This window comes from Oryctolagus cuniculus, chromosome 5 (assembly GCF_051225735.1).
Source record: "Oryctolagus cuniculus isolate XC-2025 breed Fujian yellow rabbit chromosome 5, ASM5122573v1, whole genome shotgun sequence".
Lineage (NCBI taxonomy): Eukaryota > Metazoa > Chordata > Mammalia > Lagomorpha > Leporidae > Oryctolagus > Oryctolagus cuniculus.
In genome coordinates, this window is record NC_142871.1 from 97,270,402 (window position 1) to 97,290,745 (window position 20,344).

Here is a 20,344-nt window from a genome sequence, read left to right on the forward strand (position 1 = left end):
AAACAGTTTATTCTCTTCTGTATCCATCAGTATCAATTTCTTTGGCTATTAGATAATGGAGATAATTTTGTGCCAGTGTAGAACCCTGATCCTTGGCAAAGTTTTGCTTTACAATTATAATATTTCCCCTCCTTCAACATTATATTAAAACTCAGAACTGTGGTTCTAGGTAGCAATAGTGAGCAAACTTCAGTGGTCTCTTATGAAAACTTATTTTGAAGCCCAGAGTGGAGCTGTGTTGGTTAACTTGGGACAGGGACTAGATTTGGCTAGCTATCCCAGGTATCTTGAATGTAGCCCTTTGTTATCCCTAGCTCTGTGTGGGTCCAGGGTGAAAACAGATGCACATCTGTTATTGTTAGGTGTTGTTTGAGAGCTAGTGTGAGGCTTGGAGGCTTGCCAGAAGAGAAGGCTCAGAAGGGATGAGCTTCCCCTATCTTTTCAGGAACCTAAAATTCTTTGGGTGAAATTATTTTTAATATGCTGAAAAGCATATGAAAAATCTTCTCTTTAATTGTATTTTGTTATTCATAAGAACATTATAAAATTATAATTGGACTAGAGAATATTCAGAAAATGTTACACTAGTTGATAGTATAATTTCTCCTGGTCTACAAGAAATAACTTGTAAAAGGTTAGATTGGTAAGTTAGTTTTTAATAAATGAATGAACAATTTCATGACTTGAAATACATATAACACTACTTCCTGTGTATATATATTTGTAAATCAGGTTGATGAATCATACACACTGTGTATTGCAGGTTGTCCTCTCATTTATTTGGATGGCTACACCTCACCAGGTAAGCATTTGTATCGTTGGGCAAATTTATTTCAAGATATAAGCAGTAAAATAACTAATGTACTAATTTTAATATTTTTTGATGTAAAGGTTTTAAGATGCTTGAAGCATACAACCTGACAGAAAAGAATTTTGCTTCTGTACAAGGCGTGTCTTTGGAGTCAGGGTCTTTTCCCAGCTACTCAGCTTACAGGCTTCAGAAGAATGCCTTTGTGAATCAGCCTACAGCGTAAGTGTGACACTTGGATGCTTTTTCTTATAATGAGCAAGGGATTCTTAGAATCTTTTGTGACTTCCTAAAATTTTAGAACTTCTTATGGATGACCCAGTTTGGGTTCTTTAAATTACAGTTGGGCTAATTGTCATCCATCAGGTTGTACAGCAGTTCCCATGTAGGACACTGGGACTCAAACCTCTTTATTCTCAAGCCCAAGAATCTTAGCTGGGTACCTCAAGATTATAGATAAGTGATCCTTTTGAATTTAAGGCTAGGATTGTAGTTATTCTTGTAGTAACAGAAGCTGTGAAAATAAGAAGACAACATACTATTTTGAACATTTCTCCTTGTGGTTCAGAAGGACTGGATGGAGGAGCAGACATTTAATGTACCAGTTACAACACCAGTTAGTGTTCTCCATTGGAGTGCCTTGGGTTAAATTCCCAGCTCATGCTCCATACACCAGCTTCCTGCCAGAGCATATGCTGGAGGCAGCAGTGAGGACTCAAGTATTTGGGTTCCTGCCACCTATGTGGGAGAACAGGGTTGTGCCTGATTCCCAGCTTTAGCTCTGGCTTAGCCCCTATGGTTTCAGGGATTTGGGGAAAGAATTAGTGTATGGGAGTGTGCTCTCTTCCCCATGCCTCCCTCATATATATATATATATATATATATATATATATATATATATATATTTTAAGGAGGTACATATATATATATATATATGAAGAACTGGACAGAATATATGCAGATGAGAGCATGCATTCTTTTTACTGATTCAGACCTCTGGAAAATGAAAGACCATGGTAGTTCCGCTTGTCCATGAGCAGAGATGTTAGTTTTTATTGGATAATATTGCAACCATCTGTTGAGTAGCTCTAGATGTTATTTTGCTTCATGAGAGTTTGCACCTGGACATGATAACCAAAATATGTATTTCTTATTCATTAAAACAAAAACTTTTTATGTTGAAAAATATGGGTTTGGCATCTTATGGAGAGAAAGGAACAAGAAGAAATAAAACTTTCAGAAACTTAGGACAGAATCAGAAAATGATGTCTGAAATTTGAAATGCTCTGGGAAAGCTAGTGGAAAATCAGAATAAAACCAAAGCTAATTTATTTTAAGGAGGTACATATTGTTTTGTTGTAGTTTGACCACATTGTAAGTTCCTACTCTTTCATGGTTAGTGAAACAGGTTCAAAGTTCTAGGTTTTCCAGTGAATTTAATTCCTGCAGCTACCTCAAGCTATGATTCCTACCTTTCATTTATTGTGTATTATTAATAAAGTGTATGATAAGTTAATTTAGCTGGTTTTAATGGCAAGAGAGAGGACTCTTGACTAAAATGAAAGAAACATAAATATAATGCAGCTGTATTCTTTTAAAAGCACTGGTTAACTAAGGAACGAGAGAAAATGGGCCAGGTAAGAGATGGGTTAATGTGGAGAAAATATTGTTTTCACATGGAATGTTATAAAGATAGTTTTTGAACACATAAAAGCCATCCTGCCACTTTCCCTAGAGCCTATATTTGAGGCCAGAAGGCAGCAGTTTAGTGCAAAAGTACTGGTGGCATGGCTCTCAGACATGGGCCCCCAGAGACATTCTGTGCCTTCTGCCAAAATTCCTGGAGGAATAACTTCTTTTCTGTCCAAGAGTTGATTATCTAGGCCTTTTTCCTACCTTCAGGGAGAAAGTGTTATGTGGTCTCAGGCAGAAAACCAACAATTTAGCTTCAGAGATTACCCCAGGACAATGATGGATTTGACTCTGTAAGGACACAGGGGACCAACTTTTTTTTGTCTCATGTCTTAGAGCCAAAAAACTTTTCTTTTTAATTGAACCATATCCTTTTTTAATCACTAAACATTTGCAAATGTCCATGGCCTTAACATTTAAAATTGCTTTTATTTTTGGGAACTCATGAGCTTCTTGAGTGATTTGTTTGACTACAAAGGGAGGAATTTGGAAGTGCAAAAACTATTAGTGATAGAGCAATATCAACAGTGTAATCTGTTTTACCTATGATTTCATCCTGTTGGCATTGGAGATTAAGTATAATTAGCAAGATTCACTCTCTTTAGATGATACCTGCAGCTACAATGCTTACCATTCTAAGATTATTATATAATTTTATAATCCTCTATGTGTCTACAAGAAATTTGTTAATATCAGTAAGATTAAAGTAAGATAAAGTGAGCATGAATATGATAATTTCCCCAGATTTTTGTCACTTTATCAGATGATAAGTAATTTATTACCACTTAAATCATGGCTCTTTAGTGTTTGTTCTTTTGATGTATTTCCTAAATTTTCCTCCTAACATGGAGAGACACATTATTATAAATAGCCTCTAATACTACCATAATAAGATTCTGTTCCAAAGATTTAAATGTGTCCGTTTCTGATGATAAGTCCTTATTTATTTGTTTGTTTTTATTTATTTTGTTTTATCTAATAGAGACCTACACCCGAATGGACTTCCTCCTTCATACACAATTATATTACTGTTCAGACTTCTTCCAGAAACTCCCAATGATCCTTTTGCAATTTGGCAAATCACAGACAGAGACTACAAACCACAAGTTGGAGTGATTGCAGATCGTAAGGATTTTTATCTTCTTTCAAGTCATATGGATACAGTTTTTTACTTTAAGATTTATTTATTTATTTTAAAAATCAGAGTTACAAAGAGAGGAGGGGTGTGTGTGCATGCATGTGTGTGCACACACACACACAAACACACAGATCTTCCATCTGCTGGTTCACTCCCCAAATAGCCACAATAGCTGGACTAGACTGAAGCCAGGAGCCAGGATTCCTTTGGGTCTGCCACATGGGTGGCAGGGGTTCAGACACTTTTCCTGGCACATTAGTGGAGCAGCTGGGACATGAACTGGTGCCAATATGGGATTCCCTGCTGTACCACAACACTGGCTCTACATACATAGTTTTAATTATGTCTTTCACTTTCCTTCTCTCTTGTCTATGGACACCTTCTGAATTTTTATATTTACCTGATATATGCCTTTTGTTTGGACTTTTCTAGATATAACAATGGTATTTTTTTTTCTTTTTTTCCTTCAATAATTTTATTCTTTACAAAACACATAAATAAATAAAAACAATTCAACTATTAAAAGTATTTCAACATACAGGAAGGTATTGCTATCATCACTTTAAATTATTGGAAGCATTAACTTTGTGTTCCTTAACACACAATAACAATTGTATTTTATCACATATGAAACTATCACATTTTCTGAAGTCTCTCTCTGAATTATTTGCTAATACTTTCAATAAAGTATACCATGCATGTGATCTAATAACCATTTTATGTTGATTACAGCTTCAAGCAAGACATTATCATTCTTTAACAAAGATACAAGAGGCGAGGTGCAAACTGTTACATTTGACACAGATGAAGTAAAGACGTTATTTTATGGAAGTTTTCATAAGGTAAAAATGTAAGATTGTCTGAGTCTTAGAGCAAATAATATTACTTTTTTGTAACTTTTATTTAATAAATATAAATTTCCAAAGTACAGCTTATGGATTACAGTGGATTTCCCTCCCACATAACTTCCCTCCCACCCTCAACCATCCCCTTTCCCTCTCCTTCTCCCCTTCCATTCTTATCAAGATTCATTTTCAATTCTCTTTATATACAGAAGATCAGTTTAGTATACATTAGTAAAGATTTCAACAGTTTACACCCACATAGAAACACAAAGTGAAAAATACTGTTTGAGTACTCATTATAGCATTAAATCACAATGTACAGCACATTAAGGACAGAGATCCTACATGAGGAGTAAGTGCACAGTGACTCCTTTTGTTGACTTTAGAAATTGACACTCTTGTTTATGTCATCAGTAATCTCCCTATGCTCCAGTCATGAGTTTCCAAGGCTATGGAAGCCTTTTGAGTTCACTGACTCTTATCTTATTTAGACAAGGTCATAGTCAAAGTGGAAGTTCTCTCCTCCCTTCAGAGAAAGGTACCTCCTTCTTTGATGACCCGTTCTTTCCACTGGGATCTCACTCGTGGAGATCTTTCATTTAGGTTATTTTATTTTTTTTTTTTGACAGAGTGTCTTGGCTTTCCATGCTTGAAATACTCTCATGGGCTTTTCAGCCAGATCCGAATGCCTTTAGGGCTGATTCTGAGGCCAGAGTGCTGTTTAGGACATCTGCCATTCTGAGTCTGCTGTGTATCTTGCTTCCCATGTTGGATTGTTCTCTCCCTTTATTATTCTATCGGTTAGTATTTTCAGACACTAGCCTTGTTTATGTGATCCCTTTGACTCTTAATCCTATCATTATGATCAACTGTGAATAGAAATTGATCACTTGGACTAGTGAGATGGCATTGGTACATGCCACCTTGATGGGATTGAATTGGAATCTCCTGGTATGTTTCTAACTCTACCGTTTGGGGCAAGTGAGCTTGAGCATGTACCAAATTGTACATCCCTTCCTTCTCTAATTCGCACTTTTATATTTAACAGCGATCACTTTTCAGTTAAGTTTCAACACTTAAGAATAACTGTGTATTAATAACAGAATTAAACCAATAGTATTAAGCAGAACAGACAAAAAAATACTAAGAGGGATAACGTATTAAGTTCAACAGTCAGGGCAATGGCTGAACAAGTCACCGTTTCTCAGAGTGTCCATTTCACTTCAGCAGGTTTCCTTTTTAGTGCTCCGTTAGTTGTCACCAATCAGGGAGAACATATGATATTTGTCCCTTTGGGACTGGCTTATTTCACTCAGCATGATGTGCTCCAGATTCCTCTATTTTGTTGCACATGACCGGATTTCATTTTTTTGATTGCTGTATAGTATTTTATAGAGTACATGTCACATCATTTCTTTATCCACTCTACTGTTGATGGGTATTTAGGTTGATTCCAGGTCTTAGCTATTGTGAATTGAACTACAATAAACAGTAATGTGCAGACCGCTTTTTTGTTTGCCAATTTAATTTCTTTGGGGTAAATTCCAAGGAGTGGGATGGCTGGGTTGTATGGTAGGCTTATTTTCAGGTTTCTGAGGAATCTCCAGACTGACTTCCATAGTGGCTTGACCAGTTTGCATTCCTACCAACAGTGGGTTAGTGTCCCTTTTTCCCCACATCCTCTCCTGCATCTATTGTTGGTAGATTTTTGAATGTGAGCCATTCTAACCAGGGTGAGGTGAAACCTCATTGTGGTTTTGATTTGCATTTCCCTGATTGCTAGTGATCTTGAACATTTTTTCATGTGTCTGTTGGCCATTTGGATTTCCTCTTTTGAAAAATGTCTGTTGAGGTCCTTGGCCCATCTCTTAAGTGGGTTGTTTGTTTTGTTGTTGTGGAGTTTCTTGATCTCTTTGTAGATTCTGGTTATTAACCCTTTATCTGTTGCATAGTTTGCAAATATTTTTTCCCATTCTGTCAGTTGTCTCTTCACTCTCCTGACTGTTTCTTTTGCAGTACAGAAACTTCTCAATTTGATGCAATCCCAATAGTTGATTTTGGCTTTGACTGCCTGCATCTCCTGGGTCTTTTCCAGGAAGTCTTTGCTAGTGCCAATATCTTGAAGGGTTTCTCCAATGTTCTCTAATAATTTGATGATGTCGGGTTGTAGACTTAGGTCTTTAATCCATGTTGAATGGATTTTTGTGTAAGGTGTAAGGTAGGGGTCTTGCTTCATGGCTTGGCACATGGAAATCCAGTTTTCCCAGCACCATTTATTGAATAGACTGTCCTTGCTCCAGGAATTGGTTTTAGATCCTGGATCCAATAAAAGTTGGCTGTAGATGTTTGGATTGATTTCTGGTGTTTCTATTCTGTTCCATTGGTCTATCCATCTGTTTCTGTACCAGTACCATGCTGTTTTGATAACAACTGCCCTGTAGTATGTCCTGAAATCTGGTATTGTGATGACTCCGACTTTGTTTTTGTCGTACAAAATTGCTTAAGCTATTCGAGGTCTCCTGTGTCTCCATATGAATTTCAGCATCATTTTTTCCAGGTCTGAAAAGAATGTCTTCCGTATTTTGATTGGTATTGCATTGAATCTGTAAATTGCTTTGGGGAGAATGGACATTTTGATGATGTTGATTCTTCCAATCCATGAGCATAGAAGCTTTTTCCATTTGTTGGTATCCTCTACTATTTCTTTCTTTAAGATTTTGTAATTCTAATTGTAGAGATCTTTAACGTCCTTGGTTAAGTTTATTCCAAGGTATTTGATTGTTTTTGTAGCTATTGTGATTGGGATTGATCTTAGTAGTTCTTTCTCAGCCATGGCATTGCTTGTGTATAGAAAGGCTGTTGATTTTTGTGCATTGATTTTATATCCTGATACTTTTCCAAATTCTTCTATGAGTTCCAATAGTCTCTTAGTAGAGTTCTTTGGATCCCCTAAATAAAGAATCATATCATCTGCAAAGAGGGATAGTTTGAGTTCTTCCTTCCCAATTTGTATCCCTTTAATTTCTTTTTCTTGCCTGATGGCTCTGGCTAAAACTTCCAGAACTATGTTAAATAGCAGTGGTGAGAGTGGGCATCCCTGTCTGGAACCAGATCTCAGTGGAAATGCTTCCAACTTTTCTTCATTCAATAGGATGCTGGCTGTGGGTTTTTCATAAATTGCTTTGATTATATTCAGGAATGTTCCTTCTATACCCAATTTGCTTTGAGTTTTCATCATGAAAGGGTGTTGAATTTTATCGAATGCTTTCTCTGCATCTATTGAGATAATCATATGGTTTTTCTTCTGCAGTCTGTTAATGTGGTGTATCACATTGATTGATTTGCGCACATTAAACCATCCCTGCATACCAGGGATAAATCCCACTTGGTCTGGGTGGATGATCTTTCTGATGTGTTATTGCATTCTATTGGCCAGAATTTTATTGATGATTTTTGTATCTATGTTCATTAGGGATATTGGTCTGTAATTCTCTTTCAGTGCTGCATCTTTTTCCTGCTTAGGAATTAAGGTGATGCTGGCTTCATAGAAAGAATTTGGGAGGATTCCCTCTTTTTCGATTGTTCTGAATAGTTTGAGAAGAAATGGAATTAGTTCTTCTTTAAATGTCTGGTAGAATTCAGTAGTGAATCCATCTGGTCCTGGGCTTTTCTTTGTTGTGAGGGCCTTTATTACTGTTTCAATTTCTGTCTCAGTTATGGGTCTGTTTAGGTTTTCAATGTCTTCCTGGTTCAATTTAGGTAGGTTGCATGTGTCCAGGAATATATCCATTTCTGATAGGTTTCCCTGTTTGCTGGCATACAAGTCCTTGTAGTAATTTCTGATGATTCTTTTTATTTCTGTGGTGTCTGTTGTTACATTTCCTTTTTCATCTCTGATTTTATTGATTTGGGTCTTTTCTCTTCTTTTTTTAGTTAGTTGGGCCAATGGGGTGTCAATTTTGTTTATTTTTTCAAAAAACCAGCTCCTCGCTTGGCTGATTTTTTGGAATGTTTTTCTTGATTCAATCCTGTTGATTTCTTCTCTGATTTTAATTATTTCTCTTCTCCTACTAGATTTGGGTCTGGTTTGCTGTAGGTTTTCTAGATCCTTGAGGTGAATTGAAAGCTCATCTATTTGGTGCCTTTCCAATTTCTTGATGTAGGCACCTATTGATATAAACTTTCCTCTTAACACTGCTTTTGCTGCGTCCCATAAGTTTTGGTATGTTGTGCTGTTATCCTCATTTACTTCCAGAAAGTTTTTGATTTCTCTTTTGATTTCTTCTATGACCCATTGTTCATTCAGGAGCATGTTGTTCAATCTCCATGTGTTTGCATATGCTCTAGGGATTCCTGAGTTGCTAATTTCCAACTTCATTCCTTTATGGTCTGAGAAGCTGCATGGTATGATTCTAATTCTTTTGAATTTGCTGAGACTTGCTTTATGGCCTAGTATGTGGTCAATCCTAGAGAATGTTCCATGTATTGCTGAGAAGAAAGTAAAATCTTTAGCTGTAGGATTGAAAGTTCTGTATATATCTGTTAGATCCATTTGGGCTATAGTGTCGTTTAAATCTACTGTATCCTTGTTGATCTTCTGTCCTATTGATCTGTCTATTTCTGATAGTGGAGTATTGAAGTCCCCCAGTACTATTGTATTGGGGTCTAAGTCTCCCTTCAAGTCCGTTAACAAATCTTTTAGATAAACCGGTGCCCTGTAGTTAGGTGCATATACATTGATAATTGTTATATCTTCCTGTTGAATTGATCCCTTAATCATTATGTAGTGTCCCTCTTTGTCTCTCTTAACGGTTTTTGTGGTAAAGTTTATGTTGTCTGAAATTAAGATGGCTACGCCCGCTCTTTTTTCATTTCTGTTGGCATGGTATATCTTTTTCCAGCCTTTCACTTTCAGTCTGTATGGATCTTTGTTGGAAAGGTGAGTTTCTTGTAAGCAGCAAATAGATGGGTTTTGTTCCTTAACCCAATCAGCCAATTGGTGTCTTTTAAGTGGACAGTTCAGGCCATTCACGTTCAATGTGACTAATGATAAGTGGTAACTTTGCCCTGCCATTTGCCAAAGATAAGTTCTAATATATGCTTTGAATTCCCTGTGATCTTTTGCTGTGAGCTTTCCTTCCTTGGTTTCCTTCCTTTACCTTCTTTCATATTGATGACCGTGTTTCTTTGTTTCTGTGTGTAACACATCTTTAAGCATCTTTTGCAGGGCTGGACGAGTGGCAACAAATTCTTTCCATTTCTGTTTGCTATGAAAAGTCTTTATTTCACCTTCATTCACAAATGATAGCTTTGCAGGATATAATATTCTGGGCTGGCAGTTGTTCTCTCTTAGTACCTGGGTATATCTCACCATTCCCTCCTAGCTTGTAGAGTTTCTGATGAGAAGTCAGCTGTGAGTCTGATTGGAGATCCTCTGAGAGTAATCTGACGTTTCTCTCTTGCACATTTTAGGATCTTTTCTTTATGTTTCACTGTGGAGAGTTTAATTACAACGTGTCATGGTGAGGATCTCTTTTGGTCGTGTTTATTAGGGGTTCTGTGAGCTTCCTGTACTAGGATTTCTCTGTCCTTCTCCAAACCTGGGAAATTTTCTGCTAATATCTCACTAAAAAGGCCTTCTAATCCTTTCTCCCTCTCCATGCCTTCAGGAACTCCTAGAACCTGAATGTTGGGTTTTTTAATAGTATCCTGAAGATTCCCGACAATATGTTTTAGATTCCTAATTTCCTCTTCTTTTCTTTGGTCTGACTGTATCCTTTCCTGTTCTCTGTCTTCTAAGTCCGATATTCTCTCTTCTGCTTCACCCATTCTGTTTGTAAGGCTCTCTATTGTGTTTTTCATTTGATCTATTGAATTCTTCACTTCAGTCAGTTTCCTGTTGTACTAGTTGTTTCGTTTCATTTTGATTCCTCCTTAATATTTCATTTTCAGGAGAGAGATTTTCTATCTTGTCCATTAAGGATTTCTGTAGTTCCAGAATTTGTTTTTGAGAACTTCTTAATGTTCTTATCAATTTTTTGAGATCTGCTTCTTGCATTTCTTCTATATCATCATCCTCATAATCTTGAATTGGGGTGTCTTTTTCATTTGAGGGCTTCATGGTGACTTCCTTGTTTTTATTACCTTGGTTTTTGCGTTTGTTATTTGGCGTCATTCCCTCTAGTCTCCTCTCTCTGCTTGCCTGCCGGTGTCTCGGGCTATTGAGGTTCGGCTCACCTCGTTCCAGTGGCTCGGTCCCGAGGCTCGGCTTGCGCAGCTCGGTCCTGTGCCTGGGCTTGTGCGGCTCGGCTTGTGCGGCTCGGTCCCGCGGCTTGGCTTCCGCGCGGTGGGCGACCTTGTTCTCCCAGTAGGTCCTCCGATTCACGACCACTTAATCCAGAAGGGTTTCCTTTGCAATATTTTCCTGGTTCTTTTTTCTGAGGCTACCGTAACTCCCCTTTTATTAAACTAAATTTTCCCGGACTATCGGTGCGCGCCCTCACTATTCCGCCATCTTCTCCACCGGGAAAATGATTTTATATTTTAAAATAGCTAGTAGAGAGAATTTTGAATGTTGCCAACACAATGAAATAGTAAATGTTGGAGATGATGGATACAATTACTTGATCTGATCATTATACTTTGTATACATGTATATTGAGATGTCACACTGTACACCACAAATATGTGTAATTAGTATATGTCAATTAAAAGTAAAAATATATTTTAAAAAGCAGCATTTTTCTAGAGATCTATAGTGATAGTCATTAATTACCGCAAATCAAAGTAATTTTTTTAAACCTTCCTTCTTAGCATACCACTGGGCTTCCCATAGAGGTGTTTGCATTCTTTGGTTTCATACATTGCCTCTTCTTCCTGTCTTCTCCCCAGCAGGTTCACCATCTTCCTTTAAAAATAATCCATGCTCTTCCAGCTTCTCCTTTCCTTTATCTCAATGATCATTTCCTCCCCCTTCTTTTACCTGATTATTTTTCTTTAGGGATCTTAGTAAGATGTCAGTGTATTTAAGATGTATGAGTATAATGTGATGTTACATTATGGAATGATCTCCAGAACCAAGCTAATCAGCATAGTCATTATCTCCATGTAGTCACTGTGTCATGTGTTAGTGAATGTGAAAGATATAGTTTAAGAGCTAGCTTCTTAGCAAATTTCAATGTATAATACACCACCCTATTACTTTAACACATTCTCATTTCTCTCATCATTCAAACATTACCTTCAATCACTACCAACTATTTTACATGCATTTCTGAGCCAAGGATTCAAGCACTCATTTCACTTTTCATCTATTTCCTGAATGGAAGTTCTTCGCCTTAGGTGAGAATGAATAGTAGTCCAAGAGAAAAAAATCAACAACAGGGAGAGGGACCTCTGGGGAGAAAATAGCTAAAATACTGAATGACAGACAGTTACTGCTTCTTATGAATTCTCTTGTAAAACTTTATTTGTGTTTGCTTTGTATTGTTAACAGATGATATGGATCGATATGAGAAATCTATGGTAAGGGGAAAAACTAGAATAGGTGAAAGACACACTTTTAGGGAATGGCAGAGCCTAGGGAGGGTTTTGAATGACAAGAGAGTCCTTATTTCTTTCTCCTAGTCTATGGCCAACAAAGTTGACAGTTGGGAAACAGGTTGGTTACCCTCATTACGTGGAACAATGATCTATATCTGAGAGCTCAATCTGAAATATAACATGTGTTTAAAACACACTGAAAAAATATAGCAAAATGAGCTTTTAGGACGTGCTTCTTTATGGTTAGCATTGAATGACAAGTATACTTGGAATAATTCAGATACAGATTAAAACAGTTTTGGCTTGAAAAATTATTTTGGATATTGTGGTTTCTCAAATACTTTGTGAATGTTTGTTTCTATGGTTGTTCAGATAACAGCCAATAAAATAGTTTTAGTTATTAGATGATAAACATCCTGGAAATGCTTGTATGATATTCTTGAATTCAACATTAGTTGATTCTTCTGGGGGCATGTAAACTTTATTTTTAGTAAGCTATGCATCCTTTTATATAAAAGCAATATATAACTCACTTTATCCTAGATATGTGAATTAATGTTTTGGTGGAGATTCCATGTGGGAAAAAGAGTTAGTTAAAAAATAAAAATTTAGAAATTGTTCTTATGCTATTGACTAAAGGGAATTTGTGTTCCTTTTAACTTGCTGCCAAACTTTTCGTTATGATTATCAAGGGCATTCTTGTGTATTTGTGCTGTGATAACTGGAAACTATGAGCATAGCTATTGAGTTAAGGACTACCCACAGCCATTCTTTATATTGTTGCAACATAAATGTTTAATTAATTATCTGTTTTAGTAGATTTCTTAACATTCTGTGTCTTCAAAATCAATCAACATAAGCTTCTTCCCTTGAAAGGAAATAGAATCCTAAATTCTATTGATTTCCAGAGTTGAATTTCTATAGAAGACATGCTAGTTTTTTACTAGCATGCTAGTTTTTTATCTAGATGGCATGAAGGTTCTCTGTGGCTGAGATTATGATATAACAAGCTAAGAATTGAATTTAGCAAGGTCAGTGGAAGACATATGAGGCTCCTTTGTACTCTGTATAAGATCTGAGAGATTTATTAACTCTACTTGGATAGTTCTTTATAAAGTCATTTCATCCACTACATCCTCTCTAGTCATCTCAGTAATATTACCTGATGGGGAAACAAGAAACTATGCATGTGTATGTGGACAAGGGAAACTGAGACCCAGAGAGGTTCAATGGTTGTCTCACTTCATTTTAGTATTAATTGACATCATGGACATTGTAACCTGGTTCTTGGATTTTTAGTTTAAGACTCTTGATTTGGGAACAAGAATGGCTTAAAAAGCACTTTTTAAACATTTGTGATCTGAAATATGCAGAAGTTGGTTAATTTTTTAACAGAAATTTTACAATGGAAACATTATCTTTTTAGGTTCATATTGTAGTGACTTCAAAAAGTGTTAAGATTTATATCGACTGCTATGAAATTATAGAAAAAGACATCAAAGAAGCTGGGAATATCACTACTGATGGTTTTGAAATTCTTGGGAAACTTCTTAAAGGGGAAAAGAAGTCAGCCACAGTAAGGAATGCGTTTTTGTTTTTCTTGGTACTTTTGTTAAGATTGATATGATATTTTCTAAATAGTGCAGCAACTTTTTTTTTTTCAATTAGTTTTAAATTGCCAAAGTTGTTAGGTTGATACTCTGGAAAAGTTACACTGAGAAAGTATGCTACTAATAAAACATAATAATGTACTTTACTACTAGAAAGAAAATAAGATGTCCAAGCACCAGAGAACACCATGTAGTCATATTGAAGCAACACCAAATTGGAGAGAGCAATGCAAACAGTTGCCAGCATACCCAGTGAAATCTACAAAAGTTCCTTTTCTGTTCTTCAGAGATAATAGCTGTTAATACAGATTTGTGCAATCAGATCATTCAGCGTTTGTGGACACTAGCTGACAGGAGTCACTGGAGCCTGTGTTCACTCAGAGCAGTCACCCATCTGTCTCAGAAGGATCAGTGTAATAGGGCAGCCAACAGACTGCATTACTCTCAGTGTCCCTGCATCAAGTTTAGGCAGCAGCATGCCAGCTTTCCTTACAATGCTATCTAGTCATAAAAATTTAAATCTTAAGTGTTTACTGTACTTGGCTAATTAAGCTCATAGTAAATGTCAGTTAACAAGCATATCCTAAAAGCAAAGCTAACCTCCTTTGGTTTCTACTATTATTTTAAAAATAGCATTATTTATTTAATTTAGTTTTAGCTTCTGTGTACATGATTTTTCTCCTGGACTCAAAAGGGAAATTTTTATTTCACAATATAAAAACAAGGCATTCAAATAGAAGATAATAATGATTAAAGTCCATTTTGTTGACTGTTGAAGTTATTTTTTAATTTAATATTCAATAGAACAATGATGTCTGGTTTTTAAAAGTAATTACTATGTCCAAACTTTTTATTTTTTTGTCAAAAGAGATTTGTTTTTAAACTGTAGGAGGAAAGAAAGCATATGCCACAGTGAGATAGTTTGGTTGAGGATCATCAGAAAAGTTATTAATTCCTAAGTAACAATTTTTGAAAAGAAGAGAGTTGAGTGTATAAAAAGTAAGGAATGGTCTCTTTATTTTTCTACAAAGATAAACTCTTAATAGTTGGCTTAAATATATGTAATCTTCAAATTCATTTAAAAGTGGAAATTAATATTCTAATGAATCACAACCAAATTCACTCAAGCACTTCATTTTAGCCAAGGAAGTGAACCAAAAGTGGAAATTTCACATATGTCTCTCGCTTTACTACCTCTTTCTCTTAGGCACATGTTACTGTATAGTTTCCTGTGAACAAATAATCACATTGATCTCAAAGACTAGCACCCTTGAAGGAATCTGTGTGAGGAACTGGAAAAGATTAAAATGTGGAAATGTTGAAATATTTTCATGCATCTTTAGTTGTTGTTGCTGTTGGTTGTTTGCAGTTCCAAATCCAGAACTTTGACATTGTCTGCAGCCCAGTGTGGACCAGCAGAGACAGATGCTGTGATATTCCCTCACGGGTAAGTATATTGGAATTCAATTCTGTTGTAGTGTATCGATAGTCTCTAGGAATAACCACTGTGATACAGACAGTGTGGGAGAGGAAGTTGCACTCAGCAGCTGCATGTCCAGAATGGAGCCAAGGGATACACAATTTGCATGCTCTTCAGCTACCATAACTCAGGTTGGGTTGTGTGACCAGTCCTTCCATTGCAAGCTAGGAATGCATAAGGCCATATCTGGAAATTTCCCATTACAGTCAGAAAGGTCCTGGTGAGCCAAAGTATTTGATGAACCAACTTACTGTGAGTGTCCTGTTACTCGTAAAAGTTCAACATTTTGCAGAATAAGCCATCACCTTTTTGGTATCTAAGACTTTTTTAGATGGGTGAAATATTTCATATATCTTTTTGAGATGATGGATTTCCCCCATAGTATCGGTTTGGGGATAACAGTTATAAAGTTGAATATTGATGATGGTTTCAAGCATTTTGCAAATAAAGAACTGCATAAATCTTGATGATGAATGTGTACTATTTATTCAACAAATATTTATCAAGTACTTATTATAAGCCAATACTACTCTGTGTGGTAGGATTATAGCATAATAAGTGAGTAGTCTATAGGAAGGCAGAGGGAGAGAAATGGTTTATAAATAGGTATATATTTGTACAATTAGTCATCTGTATTTCTGATTCCATGGATTCAACCAAATTTGGTTAAAAACATTTGAAAAAAACCTGCATATGTAATGCAATGGGTACATATGGACTTTTAAAATTGTCATTATTCCATAAACAATACAGTATAACAATCATTTACACAGCATTTACATTGATGGTTTCAATCTCCGGCACATATAGAGGGATGTACATACTATGTTACGGAGGATTAAACCAGGATAAAGGGCTGGGGAATGACGGTGTGTACCATCAGCCCTTGATGATAAGGCAAGACCTGAATGAACTGAGGAAGCAAACATGTGGTTATTGAGGAAGAACATTGCAGATGGAGGGACCTGTACATGCCAAAGCCCTTTGGCCACCATGTACTCAAATTATGTGAGAAGCAGTAAGCAGATCAGTGGGGCTGGAAAAGAGATAAAGTAAAGGGGGAAAGTGGTAACAATGAGATGGGCAGGGTGATAGGGTTCTGTTTGCAGAACATGTAGGTCCTTGCAGATCATGGAAAGGATTTTGTATATTTTTTTCTGAGTAAAATGGAAGTCTGTATTTGAAATGTGTAATATTTCTGTTATACTGGTTTGGAGAAAATTAGATTAAACTACTATTGATCCCAGTGCTCTTGCAAACAGTTCTTTGTTTCCTAAACTAGGCATAAAATAAAGGCTTAAAGGAGTTAAGTTTCAGCTTAAGACTATTTGTAACAATTAAAGAGAATATAAATAGGAGTGAGAATTAGAGGTTATTTTTCATCTAAATTCATAGGTAAATTTTCTTTCCAAAATTTCAGAGAGATGAAGTGAAATGTCCTGCCCTTCCAAATGCTTGTACCTGCACACAGGACAGTGTTGGACCTCCGGGACCTCCAGGCCCTGCAGTAAGGAAACTGAAACTCTGTTTTTCTCCTTTGAAATTTTTGAAGTTATAATCTGCTTGCCAGTAGGGAGTACATAAAATGCTTCAATCCCCCCATGTTTTGTAGGATAGAGCAGGCTAAATTGCAGGCCATCTTTAAAGTCTGTCTAGAGATATGAAATGGATTAAATCAGAAGAAAATCTGATTCTCTTATTTGACACATTTCTCCAGCCATTTAGGAATGATGGTATTGGCTAGCCTTCAAGGGTTTCTCTCTGAAAGATGTGAACCTAGATTTCTACTTGTTAGTATGACATGCAAAATACACTACAATTCCTGAAATCTTTCTAAAAATTATTCATTTATTTGAGAGTCAGGAACACATGCACACACACACACACATACACACACACTCTCTCTCTTTCTCATACACACACACACACACAGAGAAAGAGCTAGAGAGCGAGAGCGAGAGAGTGTGTGAGAGAGTAAGAGAGCGAGCATGCTCCCATCTGCTGGCTTCCCACAGGCCTGCAACAAGCAGGACCAGGCCCATGCCAGAGCTGGGATCCAGGAACCCAATCCACATCTCCCACATGAGGGGCAAGAACCCAAATACTTATTAATACTGCCTCCCAGGATCTGCATTAGCAGGAAGCTGGAGTCAGGAGCATGGAGCTGTGAAACAGTCTCAGGTACTCTGATATAAAACATGGACATCCTAACTGGAACTTTGATGCTAGGCCAAATGTCAACCCCCTGAAAGGTTTTGTGTGTATGACATAGAGCCATGGGTGACAGGCTGACCTAAGAACAACTGTGTAGAGCCTAGAACTTGTGCACCTTATGTAGCAGATATATCATGAGAGTAACGAGAGGGCAGTTCATGTATATGATGATATCATAAACTCTTGGTGAAGTCTTGGGGATTGGAATAACTTGTTTGAGAAGACTGTGAACTGGTCAAAGTGCCAGGCAGATCACTGATGACTGCAGTGACAGATCATATGGAACCCCTTGATTTACTGAGTCCCAACATCGGGACCTGGACTGTTTTGAGGAATGGATGTGATAGCTTTAGGTTCTGCTGACTTCTGTGAAGAAAATAGATAATTAACATAGCAACAGCTCAGGGATTCTCAGAATACCAAATTCTACTATACTTGAATCAGTGCAAATAATAGTAAGTTGATTTCAGCTTAATTACATACCAGCTTATCATTTAAAGCATCTAAATTTGCTCTTACTTATTTTTTAGTAATAGTGACTTACCTGATTTATATTTGTAACCATAAAATTATATCCTGGATGTAACATATATTTTTGAAAATAGAATTTTTTTTCTTTACTTGTGTGGTGACACTGGATGTCACTTTTGTATTTATTTCATCTTCTTTCAATAGTTTCTCAGTTCTGGTTACTTTAAGATATACTTTTTTTTTTGCACATTATTTTCCCTGAAGAAAATAATTCATATAACTGCAAAACACATTTTTCCTTTTACTGTATTCAAGTATCTATAATGTTTGCCTTTACCAATAAACTTCAGAGTTTCAAACGAACTTCTTATTTTGTTAGCAGTAAGGTTCATGATAGAAAAATAAGACACTTAGAATATACAAAGTTGGAAATTGTCTTCCCTGCATATTTGTATGACATGAAATATTTTAATATATTTTGTAAGTAGCTATAAAGGTATTGATTGGAGAATGCACTCCTTAAAGTAATTTTTTTAAAAAATTTATTTATTTATTTGAGAGTAGAATTACAGACAGAGAAAGGGAGAGACAGAGAGAAAAGTCTTCCATCTGCTGGTTCACTCCCCAAATGGGAGTGAACTCTGCAATGGCTGGAGCTGGGCCAATTTGAAGCCAGGAGCCAGGAGCCTCCTCCGCATCTCCCACACCAGTGCAGGGGCCCATGCCTTGGGCCATCCTCTACTGCCTTTCCAGGCCATAAACAGAGCTGGATTGAAAGAGGAACAGCTGGGGCATGAACCGGCACCCATACAGCATGTTGGTGACACAGGTGGAGGCTTAGCCTACTATGCCATGGCACTGTCCCCCTAAAGTAATTTCTATTTGCAATGTTCTTCCAATTTTCCTTTTGTTCACACTAAAATGTGCTCTACTATATATTCTAGGGAGGACCTGGTGCCAAAGGTCCCAGAGGTGAAAGAGGTATCAATGGAGCAATTGTAAGTAAATGTTAGAGTGCATTAAAATTTCATTTATATGTTGAAGTCTGGTTATTCATATTTCCACCAAGAGAGTATGTGGTCTTGTGTAAGTTAGTTCATAGTGTGGCTCAGGTAACATAATTACCTCTACCTCGTCTCTGAATGTCAAAATGATGGATGAGACTAGTCAGAGAAAGAAATGCATGCAATGTGTCTCACAGCTGTAGCAAATACACATAGGAAATCTGCAGAAGAACCTTAAGGAGTTTCTTTTGGTGGTGATCATGCTATCAACTGGAAAACCCTGCAGGCAGAAGAGTTCTGGTAGAAAGTAAGACCAGTCTGTGAACAGTTTTATGCTGCTCATGTTTCCACTTATCTCAGAAAATAGCTGAGCAGTCACAAATGGATTCACTAGGGGGTCATTGGTCTCTTCTGCCAGTTCCACAATAGTCTCCCATAAAACAACTCAACTTATCATAAGAGCATTTCATGAAGATAATGTGTAGTTTATTAGAGATAAGTTAACAGTTAGGAAAGGGTGAGATTGGGATGCTAACCCAGGACTGTCTAAGTTTGTGTCCTTCCCACCTTATCTATCTGATTGCAAAAGAGCTCTAGCATAAAGCATCCAATCCATGGATATCTGTTCTTTTGCTTGATTTATACATACTTCAGTTCCAGGAGTAAGCCTAAGTCTAAGAAAAATCAAGACTGCCTTAAAATGAATCCAGTGAAATTTTGGCTATGATTGCATATGAATGTAAATATATGAATGTTTTATATTTAATGTATTTTAAGTAAAAATCTACTTCTAATAGGACTTTTATGAAATTTAGGTGTTCTTATGAATTTATTGTACTTTCTAATTGTTCTTGTAATGTATTAGTCTTAAACAGAAACAAATAATGGCATTAATAAGTACTTCTATGGGTGTATAGATTTACAAAATGTTTGTAAACATTATATAATTAGTGTTTTAGCATTATGGAAAAACGTTTCTGATTGCATGTTAGCACTGGGAAAGCATTTCATTGTGTTTTGTGTGTCTTTCTGTTGTGTATTTTAGGGGCCCCCTGGTCCTCGTGGAGATACAGGTCCTCCAGGCCCCCAGGGTCCTCCAGGCCCCCAGGGACCCAACGGACTCTCGATTCCAGGAGAACAAGTAAGCACAAAGACTTTCTGTATTCAATAAGAATGGTGGCTTAACACTGAACTTACCTGGAACACTTTCTATATTTTTGCCGAAGTCAAGCGTTTTCTCAGAATTCAACAGGGTTTATCATTGAGATGAAGTCTTATAATGACTGTTATTTCATTTTAGATATGCAAATAATATTTTAAGTACCACATAACTCTATAGATACTTATTGAACCTTTAAAATTTTTTTCTTATGAGAAATGCATATATATCTTGTGTTAAACTATATTCTTTTAAAGTGGCCATATTACTCTATTAGTACCTGCAATGACTCCATTACATTGTAAGTGGAAATTAGTATATTACAACTGTGGTTTTAACAGTGAGCAAGAACCCAAAATATGGCTTATTCATTTCCTTCAA

The 20,344-nt window shown here is 36.6% G+C and overlaps 1 protein-coding gene across 7 annotated transcripts in view; it reads left to right on the forward strand.

The window, feature by feature from the left end:
• Positions 1–20,344, forward strand: part of COL12A1 (collagen type XII alpha 1 chain) — a 128,036-nt gene that overhangs the window by 90,982 nt on the left and 16,710 nt on the right. For all 7 annotated transcript variants that reach the window (XM_051855515.2, XM_051855516.2, XM_051855519.2 and 4 more), the window contains 9 exons: positions 764–802; positions 892–1,030; positions 3,483–3,625; positions 4,371–4,480; positions 13,452–13,601; positions 15,005–15,082; positions 16,536–16,622; positions 18,745–18,798; positions 19,850–19,945. In XM_051855515.2, the coding sequence (XP_051711475.1) occupies positions 764–802; positions 892–1,030; positions 3,483–3,625; positions 4,371–4,480; positions 13,452–13,601; positions 15,005–15,082; positions 16,536–16,622; positions 18,745–18,798; positions 19,850–19,945 (896 nt within the window). The remainder of the gene's footprint in view (positions 1–763; positions 803–891; positions 1,031–3,482; positions 3,626–4,370; positions 4,481–13,451; positions 13,602–15,004; positions 15,083–16,535; positions 16,623–18,744; positions 18,799–19,849; positions 19,946–20,344) is intronic.